The sequence below is a fragment of the Gouania willdenowi genome, chromosome 22 (assembly GCF_900634775.1).
Source record: "Gouania willdenowi chromosome 22, fGouWil2.1, whole genome shotgun sequence".
Taxonomy (NCBI): Eukaryota; Metazoa; Chordata; class Actinopteri; order Blenniiformes; family Gobiesocidae; genus Gouania; species Gouania willdenowi.
This window is the reverse complement of record NC_041065.1, coordinates 15,080,987-15,103,504: the sequence shown is the minus strand read 5'-3', so window position 1 is coordinate 15,103,504 and position 22,518 is coordinate 15,080,987. Positions and strand designations below refer to the sequence as shown.

General features: G+C 41.7%; 1 protein-coding gene across 3 annotated transcripts in view; it reads left to right on the top strand.

Moving 5' to 3' along the window:
* The window catches only part of npas3 (neuronal PAS domain protein 3), a 185,365-nt gene extending 163,853 nt beyond the window's left edge, over positions 1 to 21,512 (top strand). For all 3 annotated transcript variants that reach the window (XM_028437754.1, XM_028437756.1, XM_028437755.1), the window contains 5 exons: positions 3,067 to 3,260; positions 6,549 to 6,655; positions 12,511 to 12,658; positions 13,363 to 13,478; positions 15,629 to 21,512. In XM_028437754.1, coding sequence (XP_028293555.1) covers positions 3,067 to 3,260; positions 6,549 to 6,655; positions 12,511 to 12,658; positions 13,363 to 13,478; positions 15,629 to 17,178 — 2,115 coding nt within the window. In that variant the 3' untranslated portion in view covers positions 17,179 to 21,512. The remainder of the gene's footprint in view (positions 1 to 3,066; positions 3,261 to 6,548; positions 6,656 to 12,510; positions 12,659 to 13,362; positions 13,479 to 15,628) is intronic.
* The last annotated feature ends 1,006 nt before the right edge of the window (positions 21,513 to 22,518 follow it).

The window sequence follows — 22,518 nt, the reverse complement described above, 5'->3', positions numbered from 1 at the left end:
ACGAGTTTGAACTAATCTTTAAAATTGGTTTTGAACCATTCAATAATAGGTTACATTACATTGTCAATTTAATTAAACTTTATTTATGTGCCAAAGACGACAAGCCATCTCAAGGCACTCATTACAAAAAAAACAGTCGCTGTTTCAATGAAAAACCCCAACAAATCCACATGAGCAAACAATAGTGATGGAGAGGAAAAACTCCCTTTGAACAGGAAGAAACCTCCTGCAGAACCAGGCTCAGAGGTGGCAGCTATCTGCTGACTGGTTGGAGTTAGGGGACAGGAAGAGGAAGAAAGACAGAAAGAACATCACAGTATCACTAACTGGTTAACCAATGAACCACAGACCAGGAACTCTCAGCTCCAACGCCAGGATACGTAAAAAGTAGGAAAAAGAGAGCGAGGAGAAAACACAGACTGCAGAGAGAAAAACATGATATGGCCTTGACATTTAAATGTAATCGGTTTGAAACCCCAATTTAATCTATTTTGGTCTGCTAGATACTGAAAATGTGGACAGATTAATCTAAAGTGGGACCTAAACGCTGAGATGGTGGAGAATCCACTTATAGGTCTCATATCATGCATTTTTCACCCGTCTCCATTTGTTCTAAGAACCCCAAAAACATAGTATTTGAGGTTTATTTTCCCAAATTCGCCTGTTTTCCAGAGTTTTAGCCTCTAAAATGTGACTTTCTGACCAACGGGCTGTTTGCTGCCTGCTTATGCATATTCATGAGTGGGCGTGTCTATACACTGACTTGCCTGCGAGGCTCCTGCATGACTCCCTCTGAGGCAGATCAGTGATCAACAAAGCAATTTTCTCTTGCTATCCACACACTGTTTTTTATTGTTTTCAGCCAACAACTGCACATTACAGTAAAACACATGGATATTTAAGCAGCTATTGTGTGAGTCCGTCTCCACGATGTGTGTGTTCATCCAGCAGCAGCAGCAGCAGCAGCTTAAAACACTCACCAGAGTTTTAAGCTGCTAATTCACTTTCTTCTCCTCCTCATCTTTATTAAATACAGGAATAGTGCATTTAAGGTGATAATCATTTGTTTATCAACTCAACCATTGCGCTGCATTGGGTCACAAACATGTCAGATAAAGTCAAAGGCGATACGACGTCTGCTCCCTGGGCGCCTACACTGCAGTGTTCACCGTGGAGGCACGGCACTGGCAGCAGGCACTTCCTGGCGGGGGCGGCTCATAATTCTAATGACGTCACCAGTATTTGAACCGTTCGTTTTTCAGAAGAGGACAGAGAAGCAGCCCAGAGAGCAGAATTATTGAGGATTTCTCAGAGATGCAGGAAGGAAGCCCAATAATACTTTGGGAGCGTTTTTCATAAGGAATTAACATTGTAACGTTTTTGGGGCCGTGGTTTGGGAGGCAGTGTAGGGCCAAAGAAGTGGACGATGAGACGCCACACCGCACCCACAACCCAGACCCTCTCAAATGAGAGAAGACAAGGCTAAAAAGAGAGAGGAATTAACACTCTAAGCTAAAGGAAATAACCCGACTCAAACTCCATTATCACATACAGTATATTGTTTGAGCTGTCAGTTAAAAATGCTACAGGTGCCCTTTAACATGAACAAAGCGGGTTCTGTCTGATAAGTGGGATTTAAACCAAACAGGTGCGCTTTCTTTATTCCCACACTTTTCAGTCTTTGCAGCAATAAATCATGATCAACTGTATCAAAGGCTGCACTGAGATCTAGAAGGACTAGAACAGAAACTCTGTCTGTGGCTAGAAGGAGATCATTGGTTACTTTTACTAAAGCAGTCTCTGTGCTGTAATAGACTCTAAAACTATACTGAAAGCTCTCGTATAACTTTTTCTCTATAGCGTGAGATCATTATTAAGGATTTTGGATACAAAAGGTTGTATATTGGCCTATAATTGGTAAAATCACTTGGATGAAGAGTAGGCTTTTTAAGGGGATGTTTAATTACTCAAATTGTATAGCCTGTGCCACACAACCTGTTACTAAGGACATGTTAATCAGTGGAAGAACATCTTTAAATGGAGGTGGGATTGGGTCAAAAAGACATGATGTTGGTTTAGAAGCGTTAACCGTTGAAGTCAACTCAGATACACCAATAGGAGTGAAATTATGTAGATGTAAACTGAGACTTGTTGGAGTTTTTTTCTTGAGCTACTTTGTTTATTAAATCATTGATCACTGCTGCAGGGAGCACATTAGTGCTGTCTCTAATTACTAAACTCCTATTTGTAAAGAAGTTCATGAAGTGGTCACTATACTCAAGTTGACAGGAATAGATGACTCTACAGAGCTGTTACTTTTGGTGAGCTTCGCTACAGTGTCAAACAAGAATCAATCATTTTTCCCGTTCAGTCACCAGCAGTGATTACGAAAACTGGTACTTAACTATTCTAAAACTATTATAGTTTAGCCAAAACTAGTCCAAAATACACCCTTAAATTAGTCTAAAACAAACTCGACATTAGTCCAAATTCACTATTAAACTAGGGAAAAATCATACTCTCATACTAGTCTAAAGCAAACCCTTTACTAGTCCAAATTCATGAATAAACTAGACAAAAAACACACTTAAACTAGTCCAAAACAAACCCTTAAACTAGTCTAAAACAAGCTATTTTAATTACAAGTATTAATGATATAAAACTCTATTTGTAGGCACACGCATGTTCACTCACTCCCTGGGGCGTCAGTACAATTTTTTTCTACTTATTTTTGCAAATATATCATTTCTCCTATATGATATGTGTTGTGAAATGTGTAATATTATATTATTTTACACTAATGTGTCAATTTCACATAGCTGTGTTTCTCCATCCTTCTCCTGTTGGGGTTGGAGTTTCCTGTTAATCCTGATATAATGCGTATAGCAGGGTCAGAGCTGCCGTGGAGTTGCCCACATTATCTCGCCAAGTTTGTGTGTTATAAATCCCAGACGTTGCTTACGTGGAGCGTACGCTTTCTTTTGTACGTACACAGCGTTTATGAATGAGGCCCCTGGAGACGAGGAACCAAACTAAGATGATCTCTTTTCTTTCTCTACCGCTCAGGTGATCCACGTCACAGGTCGTCTGCGTATCCGCATGGCGCTGACACACAGCCGCTCCGTGCCCAATCAGATCATGGGGCTGGTGGTGGTCGCCCACGCGCTGCCTCCGCCGACCATCAATGAAGTCCGCATTGACTGCCAGATGTTCGTCACCCGCGTCAACATGGACCTGAAGATTGTCTACTGTGAAAACAGGTAGGGGGGGCTATGGCATTAACTAGCATCAGCAAATTTGTTTCTGTGTAAACAAAATTAAGACATAACCCTTCCTTTACTGTGTATTATAAATATAATTATAATGAATGGCCAGCAGGCAGCACTGTAAAACATTTAACTGCTTTCATGGTCCTCTCTTATATGCAGATGATACTGTCATATATCATCTATTTTGAGTGTGGACCTTATCTTTGAGAGGCTGCTGCTTAGAAACATTCAAGACATGAACCAACCAGGTCCTTAACCCAGACCCTTTGAGTCCTTATTGTTTCTGGATTCCCTGGAAATGGTCTCAAACAAACCAGGTTAAAGACCCAGGTATCAGACTCACCGGAACAACTCAAGACTCAAACGATTCAAGTTAGTAAATCAGGATTCACAATTCTCTTCTCTTGATTAATCTAGATCTTATGAGTCCTCTGAAAGTCTTCTGCTACCATGTAACTGACTCTCTGGAAACAGTGAGGACTCATGATTGACTCAGATCAATAAGATGGATCAAAAGCACTAATTGCAATGACAGGACCCATGAGCGTGATAGGTGAATTCAGGGTGATTGTTCAAATCAAATCAAATCAAATATACTTTGTTCATCCATTAGGAACTTCATTTACAGAGAGAGTGCCAGTGCAGCGACAATAAAACACACAATTCTGACTTTCATGAGTTCCCTAATAAGTAGTTAAAAAATAAATAATAATAATAATAATAATAATAATAATAATAATAATAATAATAATAATAATGGATTAAAAACAAATGGCCAAAAATGATAGTCCTCAGCTACAAATTTTGTGTGCGGTCAGCTGTTTAACAGGTGGATGGAGGTGGGGAGGAAGCTGGAGCTGGCCCTCTTTGTCCTCAGTGGGAGCAACATGTGCCTGCGCCCTGAAGGCAGCAGAGTGTAGTGAGGGTGCAGGGTGTGTGAGGGAACAGTGGAGATCTGGGTGCCTTTCCTCAGGACTCTGGTGTTGTCGATGGTAGTGAGAGACTGCTGTTCCTGACCAACGTACATTTTTAAAGGTCACCTGAAAGGATTTGAATGTCAATGGGACATTTAACCTAGTTCATCAAGTATAATAATAAAAAAGAATACAATAAAATAAAAATGAATGAAATAAAATATTAAAAACAATGTAATGATGTCACTTTTTATCCTGAAACATTCAATCCACTTTAGTATTCATCCAGCTCCAATTCAGCATAGTCCTCTCAAGGCTCTTATCATATGAATGAAGTGGAGGTTTGTCGTTTACATGAGGTATTTGATGCTTTGATGTTTTATGCTCGTCTTTTTAGTTTTTGGGGGAAACTTTCTCGACGCACAACCAATGCTGCACAAACGCCGTTGAAATGATTCTGCATTCACAGCAGAGAGGAGAAACGGAGTTGTCTGCCTTGTCGGAGCTTCTTATTCATGAGGGATCGGAGCCAATCCTCCCTGGTTTAACAGTGAGATGTGTCTGATGGATCTATCTGCTCTCCTCTGTCCAGATAACGCAGATACGCATCAGGAGTTAACCGGCCAGCTGAGGAGATTCATATCAGACACAGCAAAGAATAAGCCCTTCATGTTTTATTATAAGAGCGCTGCGCCGAGACGTGGGAGGAGACAGATTGCTTTTTTGTGGTGGATGATGATATTCGGCGCGCGGCGGCGTGGCTCCCATTACAGCCCCATTTTCAGGATGAGTTTCTAAGAGAATGAGAAAATGGGAGGAGGGTTTTTCTAAAGAACAGAGCATGCCGTTATCTGCCTGCCAGACATTAGTCAGAGGCCCCGTCAGAGCGCACAGATCCTACGCTTAAATTAAGGCTCTGAGAGCTGAGCTGAGCTACCTGTACCATAAAAAGGGAGAACTAGCTCAACTGGAAGGATTAAGATCAGACCAAGTTGTCTTAAAGGTTGACTCATTATTGAAAAAAAGAAATCCATTTTTGGGGTTTGCAATGAAAAGAACAATTACTCTGCATTAGACATACTTGCCAGCGTTATTTGCATGCTTTATCCACCATGGTGCCTTTTACTCTCAGACATCTTCTATAGCATATAAATAGTTTGTTTTGTGAATCGAGGAACTGAGTTCTTTCCGAAGGAGGAGTAACAGTAGCAGATCCTGGAGGTTCGTTCATGTCTGACTTGTTTCAACAATAATCAACATACTTGCCAATTTGTACACTCAGCTGCTTCCCATGTTGACTTATTTAGTTTAGTCCATTGAGTGCATGCTTACTCGTTATTGACTACATATGTTCTGACCCTAAAGCAACTGATTTTTCTATTTAAAATACAACCAAACAATACTTTCCCGATAATTTTGGAAAAAAATATTCCTAAACATCAGGATCATGTTTGAAATCATTGTTGTGAATGGAATGAGACGGAGTCAAGTTGTAGGGTTTACTGGTCAGATGTGGACACAGGGTTTATTTGATCAAAGGGTTTTTGAGGCAGACCGGTCTGGGATTCAGAGGTTTCCATGTGTGTGTGTCCCAATGAACCTGAAGTTGTTCTGTGCTCTCAGGGTTTTGTATGCTGCTGATAGTGCTAAGCATAACAATGACAGAGTCTCTGAGAAGAGGCCTTGGCAAATGTTATCAGTGTGCGTAGGGTATCTGGCCTGCTTAGGGTAGTGTGACCAGGACCCAGAGAGATTCTGTAATCACATATCAAGTATCTCGTTTGAAATCAGTGTTCACAATCGGATACTTTCAAAGTAAACCGTTTCCTTATCAACACCGTCAGTCAATCATTGTTCCGCTGAATGCCAAGGTGAAAATGGGAAACTGTCATTGGTCGAAGCCATTGCAGAAACATGACAAATCAACTTCAGCGGCCTTCTAGTACAATCTCTGACAGACTATGACCACATATCATCATGTCCTCAAATAGAACTAGAATAACTAAGTCATGAACTCTTTCAGCAGGACACAAAGCAGCAGTCATCATATTGGCAAGGTTGATCCTCCTAATTAGTATTGAGGTAACATAAGTTTAGATTGGTAATTGTATTTTTTTGTTTTAACTAAAGTGTATTTTGCAAACTATTCTGAAATCATGCAAGAGTGTGATGTCATCTGCAAAGCGACACACTTTTCATCCGCTTTCTGCTCCTTCAAAATCAAATGCACGAGTGCATAAATGTGTAGTTCAGGACTTGTGATTATGAATGCTGAGCTCTGCAAAGCAGAAACACCAGAGACAAGTTGCACTCAAGAAGTTTGTCTGACCTTCACAATGATGTAAGAACTTTCTTTATTCTCCAGGATCAGCGACTACATGGATCTGACTCCGGTGGACATTGTGGGGAAAAGATGTTACCAGTTTATCCATGCTGAAGACGTAGAGGGAATCAGACAGTGTCACCTGGACTGTGAGTGAACACACACAGAAAATAATTTCACACGTAAAGTCATGAATCACTGATGCCTGAAACATCAAATACAGATAGAACTTTCTTACACTATCATCATCTACATCATCCACCTTCCTTCATTAATGTCAGACTTAGTGACAATACCAGTAAAAAGTAGAATAAGCCTGTAAGAACCAGTATAAAACAGTATGATAGATTATGTCACATTTACTAAGGAATAATCAGAATAAACCAGTATTACAGATTGTGTCATATGTAACATTAAGTAAATATTGGCTTTTTAAAGCCTCAGCTAAAAAATATATATTAAAAAGTCATTGTCATCGCAGTAAATTACGAACAGACACGTGATTTAAACACACCTTGCCAAAACAAAAGCACAAATCTCCGTTGGAGGTTCCTGGAAACTTTTTCAATTACCCCTTCCTAAAGTTCCTCAGCTCGTCTCCGTTGGCCTGGCAGGGTCAGACAGATGGAGGGAAGTGTGAGTGCAGATTATTATCGTGTTTAAGGTCGTAGAGGCGAGGCGATGTAAAGGAGCGAACTTTAGTCTAACACACAACCTTCTGTCACCTTTTCTGCTTCTGTCAGAGTTAATGTCTGCTCCAGTCTTTTTCACGCTGCGCCTGATGGAGGAATCTGTCTGTCTCCGGGCGCCTTAATTCTCCGTTTCATGAACTCTCACTGATTTCAGTATAATGATCCTCGCTCCGCTTTTACTTCTAATTGGACGAAACGTTTTCTTTCTGTCTGCGAGGAGAAAAAGAGCTGTTTGTATTCTGTGTTCAGTCTAATGACTGATGAAGATCAGCACTGTGCGGGTCAGTCTAATGACTGATGAAGATCAGCACTGTGTGGGTCTGTCAAATTCCTGTTATGATCAAATCAGCCCTGAATGGGTCAGTCTTATTCCTGGATCCTGACTTGAGGTGGGAATCTGACTTTTTGCCCTCTCCTGTTTCTCGCGCTCTCAGGTTCTCACAGATTTGGTTTTCTTTTGGGGGGATTTAATTCTTCGCCTGTGGAGTCAGGCGGCCTGGGAATCGATGGTGTATTGGGGAGGGATTGCCGGCTCTCTCAGCAGGGATCTAAAGGTTAAAAGGCTTCTTTTTAAGAGCAGTATGAGGCTGATCCCTCTCCGTCTCCATCATTAACTCTGACAGCCGCCTTCGCTCGGGTCAGAACTCAAAGTCAACGTGTCCTGGTTTCCACTCCTAGCACTGAGGAGGAACTCTGAGGCCGAACGTTGGAGGGAGAAAGGTAAGAGGGCAAAGAAGAATCAAAGCAGGGGCTCCTTTCCCTTCTGTAGTTAAAAGTTATAAAGTGCTTTTTGCTGAGAAATTCAACATGATACCAGCTACGAGAGAATGTTTATTTGTTTGGTTTTTTTGTGCTTGAATATTGAACTTAAATTAAGAACAGAACAAAAAAGTCAGAAGGAAAGAAAGAAATAGGGTGCGAGGCAAGTAAGGCATTGAGTAAATAGTCATTGGTTAGGTAGGAATTAGGTAGTAGATAAGTATATGTATAGACATTAAACTAGGTAGGTGAATCAGTAGGTAGTTGGTAGGTAAGTTAGTAGGTATAGGAAAGCAGGGAGATTGACATTTAAGTTGATGAATATGCAGGCAGGTAGAACATGTAGTCAGTAGGTGGGTAAAAAGGAAGAAAGGGAGGCAGATAGGTAGGTAGATAATTAGGTCGGTGGAGGTAAGCAGGTAGATAAGTGGCGTATTCCGTCTGTAAAGGTTAAGTTGTTCGACGGGTAAGATGAAAGGAACCTTCCTTAGGTCGTTAGGTATTTTGGTAGGCAGGTTGTAAAAATAATAGTGTATATAGGGGGATGGATACGTTGTTTGTTAAATAATTAAGTTGGCAGGTAGTGAAAATAGAGTAAGGGAGAGAGATGAAGGGAGGACAGAAGGATGATGTGTTTGATAAAGTCTGAGATCAAAGAAAGAGAAAAACAATAAAAAGAGGAAAAATAGTCTTTCAGGAAAGGAGATGTTGCCGACCTTAGCAGGAAGAGAGGAAGAAAGGATGGAAAACTACTGAAGGGAGGGAGAGAGAGAGAGATGGAGAGAGGGAGGGAGGGAGACGAGGAGGAGAGACTGGGAGGATTCAGGCCTGCAGGCGATTTAGCAGCAATGCTCTCTGTGGACTGAAAGCAGCTTTAATGAAACAGATACACACACTCATACTCACACACATGCATTCACACTCACACACAGTTAAACTCCCATCAAACAAGCCTTTTGGGAAACCCTTGGACACAAAGTGAAAGTCACAGAGACTCACTTTAACCAACAAATCCCAAATATTTCATTCAAAATTGAATCTAATTTCTCTCCTTTTTTATCATCCAACGTGAAACTCCAACACTGTGAAGCATGCTGGGAAAGCTGGGCTGTCGTAGTAAAATACTCAAACATAGAGCGATGTTTCAGTTTTTACTGAGACGGACAGAGCTGAGAGGGAAGAGTGAGTTCAGATTTTGTAATTTTACATTATAATTACATGAAGTCAGTGTCATCTGTAATGTACACACACTGTAATCTGCAGTAATAAGTGAAGTGTTCTCTCAAAGCATAGAAAGAGAGGCTTTAAAGAGGTGGAGGAGCTTTAATGTGTGTTTGTGTCTGTGCAGCCTGAGGCCAGCCTCCAGCACAAACCATCACCACTGATAATCAAACACTCCCCTCTCTCAGCTCACCTCTGAAACTGTGCTGTGGTATCTGCAGCACAACCTTTAATGTCACCCGTCAACAGCCAGAATGATGATTATACAACAGGGGGCACTGCTGAGTAAAAAGAGTCTATAGAGACCAATCCTGCTGCTGCTCTCTACGGCTCAATGGCAAACATTTTCAGTTTCAAAATAAAATCCTCCTAACATCTGGATTATTGGAGTGATGCATCCAACCACTATGGTAATGGTATTTAAAAGGTTTAGTTGGAAAATGTTCTTTAAAAGTCCTTGAAGAGCAGTCTGGAGGGAAAAGCCTGGTGGTCAAGGAGACACGGTGGCCACCATTGTCTCCTTAACCACAGTACACTGCTTTCAAAGGGATGTGCATGTTTTTTTGATTGTGCACCATTTTTTTTTTACCTCAGAAGCTCGTAGTGATGTCACACAAGCACTACAAAAATATAAAGAAGAATATAAAAGAAATCAGGTGGGATCTGATATAAACACTGCATTTCAATTACAAACTGGTTGATTACACCCAGCACCGCTCCACTGTGCAGAAACTTAAATGTATTACCGGTTTTTGCTTTTTAATAAAGCAAATATATTATTTTAGGCACAAAATAAAAAAGAAATATTCAACAGATGTATGACTTCTGCTGTCACTCGCTCCCACGCAATTTTCCTCCACTCGGACAATGACTGCACGATGCATCCGTCCTGTTATCAAAGCTGTGTCTTCCCTTTTCTCACATTATCCAAAGCTCATTTTTGAATGTTTACCATGATGTTCAGTGGCTGTTCCAGATCAGTCATCCCGCTGCAGGGGATTGTCAGTAATATTCTGTCTCCCGACAGCAGCTTTCACTGGACGCCGATTGACTGAAAAATAGTGGCCTATACGCTCCAAGTTGGTAACGAAAGGGTTTAGTAACTAAGTAACTTAGTATATCAATATCTAAGTAAATTAAATGCCCTGCCATCTCTGCATAAATTACGCTGACACTTGCCATCAATGCTTTGACAAGAATGGTTGTCTCATGTAAGTATACAAGTTAGTCAGTAGGTGCTCCAAGACCAGTGTTTGGAATAACGGCGTTTAAAATAACGGCGCTAGGTAATGGCGTTTGTTTTTCAGTAACGGGGTAATCTAACTAATTACTTTTTACGCTGTTACAACGCCGTTATCGTTACTGAACGTTAAATGCGGTGCGTTACATGCATTGATTAAATAAAATGTTATCCGAAGTCATCCCCGGCTTCTGACTCGACTGGTGTGAGGAGGTGGGTTAAAAACAAGGTGAGCGATTATGATTGGCTTAGGCTGCGTCATGTTTCATGGTAGCCAATCAGAGCCAGTGTTTTTACACATGTTCCAGCAAGAGGAGGCGGGTTAAAAACAAGGTGAGCAATTATGATTGGCTAAGGTGACGTGCCAGCACACGCAACACACACACACACTTACACACGCGCGACACAAATTCTCACTCACTCACTCACACACACACACACACACACACACACCGCAGATTGGATGAAGCAGCAGAGATGGCGAGCGTACAAACGCAAATAGTTACTTTCTTTGGTAATGAGTTACTTTTATTATAGAGTAATTTAGTTACTAACTCAGTTACTTTTTGGAACATGTAGTGAGTAACTATAACTAATTACTTTTTTAAAGTAACTTTCCCAACACTGTCCAAGACTAATTAAGGAATAATGGAATTGTTTATGATTGATCATGTGATCAGTGATCTGAAGTGTGAGGATTCTTCTTGTGAGTCTCACGTCCTCATCTCCTCCAGCCTTAACACAGGTGAGCACTGTGTGTGCGCGTTGTACACATGCCTCTGCTTTCTGTGTGTACGTTTGCATCCATTGTGTACTTATTTACTCTGCCGTACAAACAAAGCAAGGTCACACTCAAGGTGACGTGATCTCAGCGTCTCCACCTCAAACATGCAAACAAGTCTTTTCCCCTCTCTCACCTGCTGGTGGGGGGGTGGGGGTTGGGGGACCGTAGAGAGAAGTAGAGAGAGATCGCCGCCCCACCAAAGTCAATTAGTGTGGCCTCAGGGACGTCCCCTTAAACAATGCTGTTAGTTTCTAATAGTTTTTAATTACTGCCCTTCTTTTTCCATAAATCACGCCGTCCCTCGGCCTCTCTCTCCTCCATCACGCACAGACCTATTTGTGTGTGTAATTAAACGAAGGAGAGCGATATGAATTCAGCCGCCCTCGCTGCTCGTCTGCAGCTCCTGATAAATGCCCGTACATATTGCTTCAGATAACCATTTAGTGCTTAATTTTGCCAAATTCAGATCAGGCGTGCCAGGGCGAAGACTGGGGGCTGCTGCAGGGGAACAGCGCCACCTGGTGGAGACAGTAGGGAAGCTAGTTATCTACAAGGTGAAGGCTCTTGAGCCACATCCAGCTCTTTATCTCCTCCCCTGCGGCTCACAGACCAATCACAGAGTCCCTCTGACCATCAAGTATGTAATTGCTCAGCACATTGATAAACACTCCATTCAAACCTCAGAACTGATGGAAGACACTGTCCTTTTCTCTAAGATGTGAGCAGGACTGTTCATCTTACATGTCACAGATCACAACACCATGAACTCCTGCCGTTGAGTATTGACTCGTTTGCAGTAACTAATAGAGTAACACTTGACTCACTCTGAGATACACTCACCATGTTATCTGGTGACTTAAGTCTAGGTGTTAGCTAGTTGTGCTCAGAAGTCAGTCATCAGTTAGTACTGACACTAGTTGAGGCAGAACATCAGTGAAGTTGTCACCTGCTGATGATATTTGACACATTGATTGTCTATCCTTTAAAAAAATCTCCCAGTATGTATACAGGTTTATGCTGGTTATTGTGGTTTGTTTTTTACTGTTTAAACTAGTTTTATTTAATTTTTTAATGTTGGCAATGGTTAACACTGGTTTTTACTGATTTATGCTGGCATTACTTAGTAATTCTGACATTATTGAAGAACGCTTCAGTGATTCATGTTGAGCTTTTACAAACCAGGCTAATAAACAGCACCCAGCAATGCCCAGCACTACACATATATGTGGATAAATTAACAATGGCAGCTTAACAAAGCCTTTCTTTGCCCCTGAAGTCTTTGTTCCTGTTGCTTTGTGTGTCCCTCAGTACTGAACAAAGGCCAGTGTGTGACCAAGTATTACCGATGGATCCAGAAGAACAGCGGATACATCTGGATCCAGTCCAGCGCCACTATCGCCATCAACACCAAGAACGCCAATGAGAAGAACATCATCTGGGTCAACTACGTCCTCAGGTGATCTCAGGAGCACAGTTAAATGTTGATGATTCAACATTACAAAGGGAAAAATGTGTGTGTGCAACATGGGGGGAATGTAAAGGGCTCCAAAATCGCCATTTCTTAACAGCCTGGGAAAGTACCATCACAAATTCCAGGGGGGTGGGGGGTATGAAGCATTTCCTGGCACTAGAACTGAAGCGCTGTTTCAAAAGTCGAATGATATAAAACCAGGGACTCCCGATATGTCATGACAAAATGACAAGAAAAACACACAAAATTACAAAAAAAACACACAAAATAAAAAATATCTAGAAACACACGACGGTAAATTCATAAACCCTTTGTGCTTTTCTGTAATAATTCACAGATTGTTTTTTGTTTTAAATGCTGACACAAATGTTGATCATGTGACCCTTGAATCAGACACGTGGAGTCCATCTTTGTCCGAGGCGTGGTTTCCACTTCTTAACAGTTTATTTTCTGTGTTTGATCACAGAAAGGTTACATTTTAATGTTATTGTTCAGATATGCTGTCTTGGTCATCCAAAGTCTTTGGCAAATTCAAAGTGTTTCATTACTTTGATAATAAAGAAGACACATATTCAGAAACTAATTAACAAGTTATCAAAGAACAATAAAAGAAGGTGGAAAACTGATGGTAAAGTCTGTATTATCTCTGGCTGAGGAAAATCTGATGGATGTTGTCTTTTTCATCACAGTAATCAAGAGTACAAAGACACGCCCATGGATATCAGCCAGCTGCCAAACCTGCCAGAGAAAACCTCCGAGTCCTCCGAAACCTCAGACTCAGAGTCGGAGTCTAAGGAAAACTCGGGTAACTAAGAACACACATCATCCCCCTTGGTTCTCTATGGTGTTAGTGGGAAATAGTCTTTCCCCATGTTCACAATTCTTTATGCTGTTTGGTATTTTCTGTTTGGACCAAAAGCCTGTACTCATCGACCAGATCATCAGGCTCACCACAGAGAGCCTCCACCTTTACTGCAATATGTGGAATGCAAAGATACGTCTTTAAGTTTCATCATCCCTCACCTGGAATGATGCACAAAATGACACATAGCATGATTAACAACACAACCTCGAAGCACACAAAGCGTGTCTGTAATGAAGGACAGGAACAGATCTATTATTTTTATCTGTAATAAAGGATGGGGACAGATAGGCCATGAAAAAACCAGGAACATGGAGAATATTTGGAGAAGTTATGGCCATTTATATGTTGAGTCTCAAAAGTAAAAATCTGAGAAAATCCTCAAAGATTTCTCAAATACCTGAGCAGGCAGTATGTGTTACAATTAATATCTTTATGTTTAGTATATAGGTGAACTGCCCTAAAAGTTGGTCCTGATTTTTGCTATATGTCTGGAACAAAAGACAGTAGCAGATCTATTCTTTATCTTGTATCTTGTAATGTCCTCTGCGTCTGTTAGACGTAGGGGGGCTTCCATCCGTGGCAGAATATGATCACTTCCTGCGGTCTGCGCTGGAACGAGCAGCAGTATGGCCAGCTGTCGTTCGAGCCCATGGAGAGCGATTGGAGCAGCAGAAAGGTCCAACAGGCCTGAGGGGCTCCAGCTCTGAAATGAGACGTCTGCCCTTTGACCCCAAAGAAGACGAGTGGAAAGATGTTCCTAATCCATTATTAAGGATGACATTACTCTACCCATAACAGACTCAAAACACACGTGATACGCATCAACCATGATGTTATTTTCAGACCTCAATCTAGAAATTTTGGCATTTAAAAGAATCGTTAAAGAGTAACTAAACCACTGTTTTATCCTGACCTGCCACTTGGAGGGAAATTCAAAAATGCCATGTTTATGGGCGGGGCTCCTGAAGTAGTAAATACACGACCAGTTTATACTATAAAATCTCCAATGAACAATCTATGCTATGTTAACTAGCTACTCATTACTCAATATACCTCTATTCACTCTTTTCTCAATCCAACCTACTCACCACAGATTGTAGAGCCCACAGGTGCTAGGTTTTTTTAAAGGGGCGGGGCTAACAGTGCTTGTTTGTGACGTAAGATGATCCCTAAATGTCACAGGATCTTGTTCTCAGCCAATAGCAAAAATCAATTATAATAGCCGGGTTTCAATATTTTACAACAAAATATGCCAAATTGAAATACTTTGACTAAAATGTTGAGAGTTGGACCAGGATCAATCAACAGTGGTTTTGGGGTTTTGTTACTGTTTAAAATCAATGTTAAGGCCACTTGTAAGCCACGTTCCTCTCATTCTTGGAGATCTTGAGATCTATGGGTTGTTGTGTGTCTCTTGCACCACCGGTCTGAGGATAAATCTATCTCAGTGGGAAACAAAGGCCTGATGGAGACGTCACATAAAAACAGAGCCCACATTTCTGATGCCATCGGGGAGCTGAGGGCTGCCAGCTGCTGGCTGGAGTGTGTGCTGGCAGCAGGTAAAATGTGTGTGTGTAACGGTCTGGACAAACGGGAGCAGCAACAGTCTTCCCACACAAAAACACAGCACAAGGAAAATCTGCTGGGAATATTTCGGAGTGCATGCGTCCAATATAGGGGCCGTATAATACAATCAGCCCACCAATGTTATCGTTTCACCATCATAATGGTGGGAACTTATACAATGTAATTATGTGATCGACCAGAATCATCATGATTTGGTGTGTTTTTGCAGTCATGTGATGTGTCGTGTTGTGTAATATGTTGTGCGTGTATCTTTTCAGACGAGGGATAAGAAAAACCATAAGGAAGTTTGATGATTAATCTTTGCATTCCACGTGTTGCAGACATAAATGTGCTGTCTTGCTCTAAGACTGAAGGAACGTCATACCAGCCCCACATATTTAGTTAGCTTAGCATGTAGCAACCAGTTAGCTTAGTACTTAGCGGTGCTGGCTGAGCAGGGTCCAAAGGTAAAGGGGCGGGACTATTGTTCCTAATTTGAACTTGTTTTCCTTCCTGTCTTACAGACAATGAGAATACCAAGTCAGAGGGGAAGTCAGGCTATCAGGCGGAACCCAGCGAGAATCAGGAGGCCGACAGCAAACGACAGCAGCAACCCGGACAACCCCACTGCTCCTCCGAACAGGAGATGAAGCGTCAGGAAGAAGAGGACAGCTCGAGTAATCCTGAGAGCCAAGACAGCGACGAAAGTATGGAGCCATCAGACGGCGAGGGGGAGGAGCAGGATGGAGTTGAGGGTGAAGGACGTCTGGAAAGGTTGCCAGGTCTGGGAGGACTAGGGGGACTAGGAGCCATCGGTGGACTGAGTAATCTGGGCGGACTTCATATTAAGGTCGAGCACTACAGAGAGGGCGAGGACACACGGCTGCACAACTCACAGACTTCTTCAGAGGAAGAGGAAGAGGAAGAAGAAGAAGAGGAGGATGAAGGAGGCGTGCAGGAGTGCGATGATGATAACTGTGAAAAGCTCCAGAAGAGGCGGAAGAGGAGGAAAGTACAAAAATGGGACGAATCACGAAGTCGAAGGCTCCGTCTGTCCTCGAACACTCCTAGCCCAGTAGCAGTAGGAGACTCCGCCCCTCTGGTTGACCCCCAGACAGCAAGTTCCGCCCACCTCCTAACAGCTTCGGGCTCCCCAAATGAAGTGAGTGCGGCATCTTCAGTCCTGAAAATCAAGACGGAGATGGCAGAACCAATCAACTTTGACAATGACAGCAGTATCTGGAACTTTCCACCTAACAGGGAGATATCCAGGAACGAGCCGCCGTACAGTATGACGGCAAAGCCGGCCGCCCCAGGAAGTCATGAGAGCTTCCCGTCGCCACAGGGAGGATCTCTACAGGTCTCCATTCCAGACTCCGTCCTCACTCCTCCTGGTAATGAGGGAGGAGCAGGCGCTAGGAAACCTCCGTACAACGGGAGCTCGGCGCCTTCTTCCGCTTCCAGTGCTGGTAGTTTAGCTCCGCCCTCCACTGACCCTTTGTCTCCACCCCTTTCTGCTTCCCCACGGGACAAGCAACAGGGTGCTCCCACCACCTCTTCATCGTCCTCCTCTTCTTCTTCCTCATCGCTGCTGTACTCTGGAGACCTGGAGGCTTTACAGCGTCTGCAGGCCAGGAACGTTGTGCTTCCTTTGGTTCACCGGGTCACTGGGACCTTGGCCTCCACCAACACGGCGGCGTCACGGGTATATACCACAGGGACCATTAGGTACGCACCGGCAGACGTCACGCTTGCCATGGCCCAAGGCAACCTCCTTCCCAACGCCGCCATGAACTTCGTGGATGGCTCTGGTTTCGGTCTGGACCCAAAGACGCCGATGGAGATGCTCTACCACCATGTCCACAGGCTCAACATGTCTGCTGCCGCCGCCGCCGCCAGTCCATTTGTCGGGTCCCCTGCAGCCACGGGTGGCAACAGCACCCTGGGTGGCCAGATGCCAACCGCTGCAAACGTTTTCACCACAGCTGAAGGACTTTTCTCCACGCTGCCATTCCCAGTGTACAGTAACGGGATCCATGCCACACAGACAGCTCTGGAGAGAAAGGACGACTAACGCTAATCTTCGAGACCGCATTACTGTGTTCCCGTGAACAACGACTGTGTCCAAGTCCAAGACTACTCATCAGATTGAAAGAAGACACGTGTAACACTGTGTTTCCAGGATGTACGCTAGCACTTTGAATCCCAGCGTGTGGTGAACAGCCTTCCAACACGCACCCGCCTTTTTTTCTTCTCCGTCTTTATCTTTTCTTCCACGTCGACACAAACAGACTCTTCTTTAACGTGAAGACTTCCTTTTTTTGCCTACAGAGAATTCCTAATGCCCACGGACTCGGCCGGAGCCAGATGGGGATCCTTTTTTTAAATTCACGCACTTCCATCATGTCTTTACAAAGACGACGATGGCGTGCTTGAAACGGGAGCTCTGTGTGTCTTGATGTGATCAAGGCCTGAAAAGTAGATTTTAAACAGGGAGGGCAAGGCTCTCCCTGCCTGAAAACAGCTCTCAGAATTAATAATAATAATCTTTTAAAAAAAGGTTTTTGAGGTTGTTTCTCGATCGAGGGAACAGTTTAGAGAATTAATGCTGTTGGGTTTGTTTTATATGAAATACTCTAGCTCAGATTTAACTTACGATGAACGCGGTAAAAAAAAAAGTGGGAAAAAAGCAATTTCTGCCGGGTAACGACCTGTGAATTATCGAATGTTACTACTTCCTCGTTTAACCCAGGAGTTTACGCACAGGTCTCGCACCAAACATAACCTCTTCTTCCATCGCTTCCATCAAAGCCTCTGCTTTCTCCCTTTTTTCTTTAACATCATTGTTGGTCTGAATATGGATCTCGGCGATTTGTGGTGCTACTGATCAATCAGTAACCCTGACTCAGCAGGCTGATGTGGGTGCTGTACAGAAAACCCACAGCATGTGGTCCAGTCATTGTTGTTTTGTTCGTCACTGGGAAAATAAACATGTTTTGCACAAAATATAAAGAGCCAATAAATATACGGAATCACATCCATGCTCCCGCCCTCCAATCTGATTGGATGGTAAGGTGACAGCATAGAGCTGATTGGCTGATCTTCAGGTTCTTTGGTGTTATTTTGTATTTTTAATGTATTTTCCCCATATATATAGAAACATAGATCAGACACATTTATATTTCAGCCTTTGCTCAGAATAGGTTGAAGCGGCGGCCATCTTACTGGAGACTAACAGCACGCAGCTCGATGTACATAAACAGTAGTACTATCACATTCAAGCACCACTATCACTTAACAATATGCAAGGAGTCTTTTTGTTTATTTATAGTATGTTGGAGGTTTGCGTCTTTGTTGTTGTTGTTTTTTTGTCTTGGTTTGGAATAATTCTGTGTCTTGAGGGTCATTTTGTGGATTTTTGTTTTGTGTGTGTCTGTCGTAATTTTGTGGATTAATGTTGTTTTTGTATTTTGTTGTCAATTTGTGAACTTTTTGTTGTCTTTTTTTGATAGTGCTTCTGTTTATAATTTATATATACATAGAAAGAAGCTGGTTGCTACGGGGAGTTAGTCTCTGGTAAGATGGCAGCATCGTATCAATTCTCGTGTGTATTTCTATGTTTTTGCCACTCAATCACTTTAAAACTCAGCGAAACAGAGGCTAATCAGCTAGCATCGCTAACTTGAAAGGATAACTTGAAAACCTCAATTGGCTCTTGTCATTTCTGCTTTTTTCCCACGCATCCTTGGTTTCTGTCTTTTGCATCGTCGTCTTCTGAATCCAGAGTCACCTCCACTAAACGATCCACTCTTCCATCCCATTGCCGGAGCCTGTGATGAAAACCACATATCAACAAGGAAATCTCAATCAATCAACTGTCAAACAATCAATAATCACAAGGAGAAAAAAACTTTTGGAGGAAGAAAAGAATCCTTCCAATGATGTTGTCTTCGTCATTGTTCTCGTTTCTGTGTCCCCTCCCGCTTATGTTGTCAAAAAAATGAAATGTGAATCTCACACACTCTGTGTTTGAAAACACTGTGAATTTCCTTCATTTGTAAAATATTTTCTTCTACTCTTTTGGTAAAAAGATTTAAAGAAAAAAAGGTAAGACTAAGTAATAATCTGTCTCGTTAACCATCTCATGATCATTGGAAGCTGACAGCCCTGCCCGTCCCCGCCACAGCCTCATCCTTATTACGCAGTGTGATTTAAAAAAGAAAAACGTGTTTCCGATGTGTTTTGTGTCACTGGCTGTCAGAGTCTGTCATGGCGACTTCTCTCTCTGTGTGTGTTGACTATATGCAGTATATACTGAGCTACTGTAGCTGTTTTTGTCCTTTGTCTTCTCTGTGCTCTAGTGGGGGAGGGGAGAGGGGCGGGCTTAGAGGGACGGGGTGGGCGGAGCCTTCTCGTCTCTCATTGCCCGCTCTTTTCTTTGGTTTTTCCCTCTATCTGCAGTCTTAGTGAAACCAGTGGAGGTTTGTGGACTTTTGTGTACGGTGGCCTTTGCAAAAAACAAAGAAACAAAAAGAAGCGTTCGTAGAGTCCACCTTCTTTTCTTTCGCTCTGCTTCTGTTGGGTTTTCCTAATCCTTCTCTTTCTCTCTGCTGTTGCTTTTGCTGTTGTGTAGTCTTATATAAACCTCTTTATCTCGCTGTCTTTTCTCTCAAAGATGAAAAGATTCTTCAACTAGCTCAAAGGTCGATGGAGCCATGTTGTTTTTCGGCTCTATGGAATTCTGGGAAACTGAGTTTTCATTTCGCTTTTAAGAATTCACCACTTTAGCTAAAAACTACAAGGGCAAGCTTAAAAGTAGCATTGTGAAATGTTTTCCCAGAGTACTTTGGGACTTCAGTGTGTGCATTGGGTGTATTTCATTGGTTTCCACTAAAACCTACATAAGACAAACAGTAAGAATCATTCTTTAACTTGCTCAAAAGTTGTTGGAGCCATACTTTTTACCAATAATGCATTCTAGGAAGTGGAGTTATCAACAATGACCATCAATAATGACTAATTTAGATCAAAACTATGAGAAGGGCAAGCTTCAAAGTAGCATTGTTAGACTTTAGACTTGATAAAGAGTCGTGAAACGTTTTCCCAGAGTTCTTTGGGGCGTTCTTGTGTACATTGGGGTGTATTTCATTGGTTCACACTAAAACTGAACCTTTCTCACAAGATAGGCATTGGTAAACTAAATGTTTAACTGTGGAGAGGAAAATGATTTTAAAGGTTTATAAAGAAATTAAAAGAAGATAAAAAATATTTCGCACTATAAATCTATTTTTATAAGTGTTTTGGAAAAATGAAATGCATGTTTAGCTAGATCGCCCAATGCGTTCCACAGTGTTGATCCGGAAATTTCTTACCTTTGGTCTCTGGGTTCTTATTTTTTGTTCAACATTTATTTTGATTTTGAAAATTTAAAACATTGTAAGCTTTTGGTTTATGTAAACGGTGATTCCGTCGTCTGTTTTTGGGTTATTTCCATGTGCTCCTTTTTTCCTGCCTTTGACATTTTTCTCCATTTGCGTTTCATCTTTATTTTTTTGTAAAGGTAACATTTTTGAAGTGTTTTAGGCTCCAACAGTCTCAGTTTAAAGGTTACACAAGGAAACAACACTCATCATGTGCGTGTTGTTGGAGAAAAACCAACAGGAGTTAAAAACTATCGTCGTCAGTCAGTTAATTTTCAAATGTTCTTTCTATTCCTGCCCTATGTTTTGTTATTTCGGTAAGAGGTGCGACCGTAGGAAAGTCATGTCGAGGTCAAGGCTCAGAAAAAAACCCAGGAAATACACCCACATGTAACCAAACCGTTTCAATGTCTTTTCCGTGTTTTATGTCAAAAACTGAAAATTTTCTGCTGGTGATTTTAAAAAGCGGAGAACCTTAATCGCAGCTGCTGTGTTGAAAACTCACTTCATTTACCTGTGAAGAAACTGTGTCTGTGTTTTTAACTATTTCTTGTACAATTCTACCAATTCTTTTATGAGGAACTTGGCGCTGTGTCGCCAAAATACGGGAGAGAGGGAATCTCTTACTATCAATGTTAACAGTGTTAACTCTAAATACAAAGTGAAATATGAAAAAAGAGAAAAACTATGGTACATTTCTATCCTTTCTGTTTGTACTTTTCTTTCCCAACAGAAAAAAAGGGGAAAACCTCACGACTAACTGATGCTAACTTTGAGTGTCGGGCTTATTTTTACTGTTGTTTCTTTCTATAAAACATCTTTTTGTCTTTGGTTTTCATAAATAATGCTGCAAATACGAATGTGAACACACGTCATTTTAATAGCGGTGTTTCTTTTCTACGTTTCTCATCGCCTCAGAGGAAACATGTCACTTGTCTTTCTGTAACACGGTTTTGACCATCTTACAGGTGCCATATTCATAATAAAAGTTTCTCTGGAAATTCTTACCGGATGGAGTCGTTTCTTCTGTCTTTTTATATCAAAGAATGTAAACCAGTAATGGACTCTGCTTTGCTTTTCAGGTCAATCTGCTATACGGCAGCTCATGCTCCATCTGTCCTAAATAATGCATGTTATAACTCATGTCTATTCATCCTTTACCACAATAAATGTGGACTTTAGTGAGTGCCCTTTGGACTATGAATGCGTCTTTAGAGAGTTGGCTCTCAGGGCTTGGCTTAGTGTTTTTTTGTTGTGCTCTACCTCTATTTTAGGGCCAGAGTCTATTGTATAATGATCAAAATTAAGCCCAAACCCAGACTCGTCGGGACGGGGTCCGGCAAATACTTGAAGCTCGAGCACACCTGTATTAAATAGACGGTTCAGATTAAAAAGAGAGTTAAAACAACCCATGCACACCTGGAAGTCCCTTTTTTTGTCCAAGTGTGCAACAGTTATTACAACAGTACCGATTAAAAAGCTGTAGTAACCGACGTCACAACATAGGATATCAAAATTACAGCGTGGGGGGTCTTGGCGTTCAACTGCGCTGGCGAGAACCATGATTATTAATATTTTAACGCTGAGTCATTATTCTTCTTTAATAATTGTCTTCGTCTGTGTTTACTTTTACTTTAATCATGTATGTTTCTTTTCATTACGTTGTAATTTCTACTTGGGGCCACTGGAACAAAATTACATTATAACTTTCAGTGTGTTTATAAACATAGTCACTTTCCCATGTTTTGTGTTCAACTAGGAGTGAAAATGTTTTTTACGTTTGTTATAAAATCCAATTCAAGGTAAAACAAATATATATATATATATAAAATTCCTTATCAGCTGTAGAATGTAATAAATCCTTGCCTGTGCGTCAGCAGGAAAAGCTGAAGTGTGTGTGTAATAAGAGCAAAGGTCAGCGTATCGAGCAGCCCACTTTAAATATTTCACACTATTTTAAATGAGCGCACATGAATGATAGATCACAGGGTGTG